Below are 3,168 nucleotides of genomic sequence, written 5' to 3' on the forward strand. Positions count from 1 at the left end.
AGAGATAATTTGGTAATAAAAAAATAAAATTGATGAAAAAGACAATTTTAAAACAAACTGAAATAATCTTGGGGACTATTTTGTAACAAAAATAAAAAAATCGGAGACGAAATCGATTTTCGGCCTCTACATTGGGGGACCAAAATCATACTTAACCCTATTATTTCACAAAAAAAATCTTTAATTTATTAAATGTGACACCTAATGTAGTAATTAGTGTAATTTGGTAAAATCTAAATAAAAATGTTTGATAATAAAAAAATATTATTAAAAAATTATCAAATTTTATTATTTTTTATTTTATTTAATATATTCTATAATAAATAAATATTAAATAAGATAAATTTAATTAGTTGAGTTAATTGTTTTTTTCCGTCTTCGAACATTAAACTTCCCTATAAATAGCTGCCATTTCTCGCCATGAAGGACTGTACCTGCATCCAACAACAACATACCCAGACTCTCTGAGTCTCTTTCTCTCTCCCACTCTCACAATCCACACAACACTACATATATCTTAGCTACCTCATTACCAAAGATGCCTTCAGAAAACGCAGCCACATCCAACCGTAGTCACCATCAAGCTTTCCAAATGGAAGCACTGGCCATGGATGACTCCAAATTCTATGATGACGATGGCCGTGTCAAACGAACTGGTACAAGAAAAACAAATTATAATTTAATTCATCCCATCATTAATTGACCTGATGATTTATAATTTCAATCTTGCATATACAATATTAATAATATAAGTATAATAAACGAGAGGGGGCATGCATGCATATGCATGTATGTGTATGTGTATGTGGCCATGTGCATATGCAGGAAGTGTGTGGACTGCAAGCTCGCACATAATAACAGCAGTGATAGGATCTGGGGTTCTATCTTTGGCTTGGGCCATTGCTCAGTTAGGTTGGCTTGCTGGCCCTGCCGTCATGATCTTGTTCTCTTTCGTCACTCTCTACACTTCCTCCCTTCTTTCTCAGTGTTACCGCAGCAGCGACCCCATCTCCGGCAAGAGAAACTACACTTACATGGACGCTGTTCGCTCCATTCTCGGTATCTAATTAACTACCACATTTATTTTCTTTGGGCTATGCTATATATATACCGAAGTCAAACATTTTGGTTTACGAATAATATTTTTTATTTTGTTTTATCATGCATGCCTAGGTAGCTTAATTAATTAAAACTAGCAGGGCTGCATCGTTTTATTTAATTTTCTGCTTAAGGAAAAGAAAAGATATTTCATGTCGGTTGGTAAAAAGTTATGAGTTAAATTTTGATGGGAAAAAATGAATAAATATTGGTGACCATGCATGGCAAGATAGATGGTCTTCTGTGGCTGAATGCATGTATATATTGTGTTGGCAATAATGGCAGGTGGAGTGAACGTTAAGCTATGTGGGATGTTTCAGTACCTGAACCTGCTGGGAATCGTAGTAGGATACACAATTGCGGCTTCTATTAGCATGATGTCAGATTAATTTTACATTCTAATTTCCATATATATTCATCATAATTTAATTGGTTTGTGACAGTTGATGGGTTACATACATACAGGGCAATCAAGAAGTCAAATTGTTTCCATAGCAGCGGGGACAAAGGGCCATGCCACGAGTCAAGCAGCCAATACATCATGATATTTGGGATAATAGAGATTTTCCTTTCACAGATTCCAGACTTTGATCAAATATGGTGGCTTTCAACAGTTGCTGCAGTCATGTCTTTCACATATTCCATAATCGGTCTCTCTCTTGGGATTGCCAAAGTTGCAGAAAGGGGTAGTTTCAAGGGATCCCTCATAGGAATCAGTGTTGGAGCTGTCTCAGAGGCCCAAAAGATATGGAGAACTTCCCAAGCTCTTGGTGATATTGCCTTTGCATATTCATATGCTGTTGTTCTCATTGAAATTCAGGTACACCCACACCCCTCTGGCCCTCTCTTCATTCAATGAATTGAATTCTGATTGATGTAATTAATATCTCTGACAACATAACAGGACACCCTGAAATCCCCACCATGTGAAGCAAAAACAATGAAGAAGGCTACAAAGATTAGCATTGCAGTAACCACAACGTTCTACATGCTTTGTGGGTGCATGGGGTATGCTGCTTTTGGAGATGCAGCACCGGGGAACCTGCTCACTGGTTTTGGTTTCTACAACCCATATTGGCTGGTAGACATTGCTAATGCCGCAATAGTGATCCACCTTGTGGGTGCATACCAAGTGTTTGCGCAACCAATCTTTGCATTTGTGGAGAAATGGGCGGCGCAAAGATGGCCCAACATTAACAGGGATTTCAAAGTCCCGATTCCGGGTCTTCCCCCGTACAAACTAAGCCTGTTTAGACTGAGTTGGAGGACAGTGTTTGTTATGCTTACAACTGTCACGTCCATGTTGCTTCCTTTCTTTAACGACATAGTGGGAGTGATTGGAGCAATGGGGTTTTGGCCTTTGACGGTTTACTTTCCGGTGATGATGTACATTAAACAGAAGAATATAGCAAGATGGAGTGCCAAATGGATAACGCTACAGATGTTCAGTATGGCATGCCTAATGGTATCACTTATTGCTGCTGTTGGTTCTCTTGCTGGTGTCTTGCTTGACCTAAAGAAATACAAACCATTCCAATCTGACTACTAGTTAAGCTCTAATGTGGGCAGTCATGGATTTGGTTCGGGTTTTCTTGTACTTTGCACTGTTATCTAATACATCAATGAAGGAAAATGGGTTTCCTGTCGGTCACCCTCATTAAGCATGTTGTATATTAAATTGACATGTTATATTTCCTCACGAGTCACTCCAGTCCAGAAGCAAACGTCAAATTGAACAGCAGAGTTACAACAATGAAATAATTATAAAACGTAGAAAGATGACTTTGGCTTGAAAAGTAATTCGACAAGGCAACAGATCCAACACAATGCTGACAGTCAATTTAGTTTCATGAAATGCAGAAGCTCGGGCTGAGATCCTTGCATAAATCATATAATTCACAAAATCGTATATATTCCTGAGAGATCGTACTATATCACAACAAAGAAGAGAGAAAGAATTTGGAAAGGAAAAAAAAAAATGCTCTTGAGCCCTCACTAAAATTAGGGATAATGATTAATGAATAATAAAATTGATAATGATATTTTACATCAACAAAACATGCTACAATG

At 37.6% G+C, this 3,168-nt stretch overlaps 1 protein-coding gene across 1 annotated transcript; it reads left to right on the plus strand.

Moving 5' to 3' along the window:
- Positions 421 to 3,066, plus strand: LOC107630928 (amino acid permease 4). The gene is made up of 5 exons (XM_016334224.2): positions 421 to 656; positions 826 to 1,059; positions 1,384 to 1,477; positions 1,564 to 1,918; positions 2,003 to 3,066. Exons 1-5 carry the CDS (start codon positions 539 to 541, stop codon positions 2,645 to 2,647), a joined length of 1,446 nt encoding a protein of 481 aa, XP_016189710.1. The 5' UTR covers positions 421 to 538; the 3' UTR covers positions 2,648 to 3,066.

Source organism: Arachis ipaensis, chromosome B03 (assembly GCF_000816755.2).
Source record: "Arachis ipaensis cultivar K30076 chromosome B03, Araip1.1, whole genome shotgun sequence".
Lineage (NCBI taxonomy): Eukaryota > Viridiplantae > Streptophyta > Magnoliopsida > Fabales > Fabaceae > Arachis > Arachis ipaensis.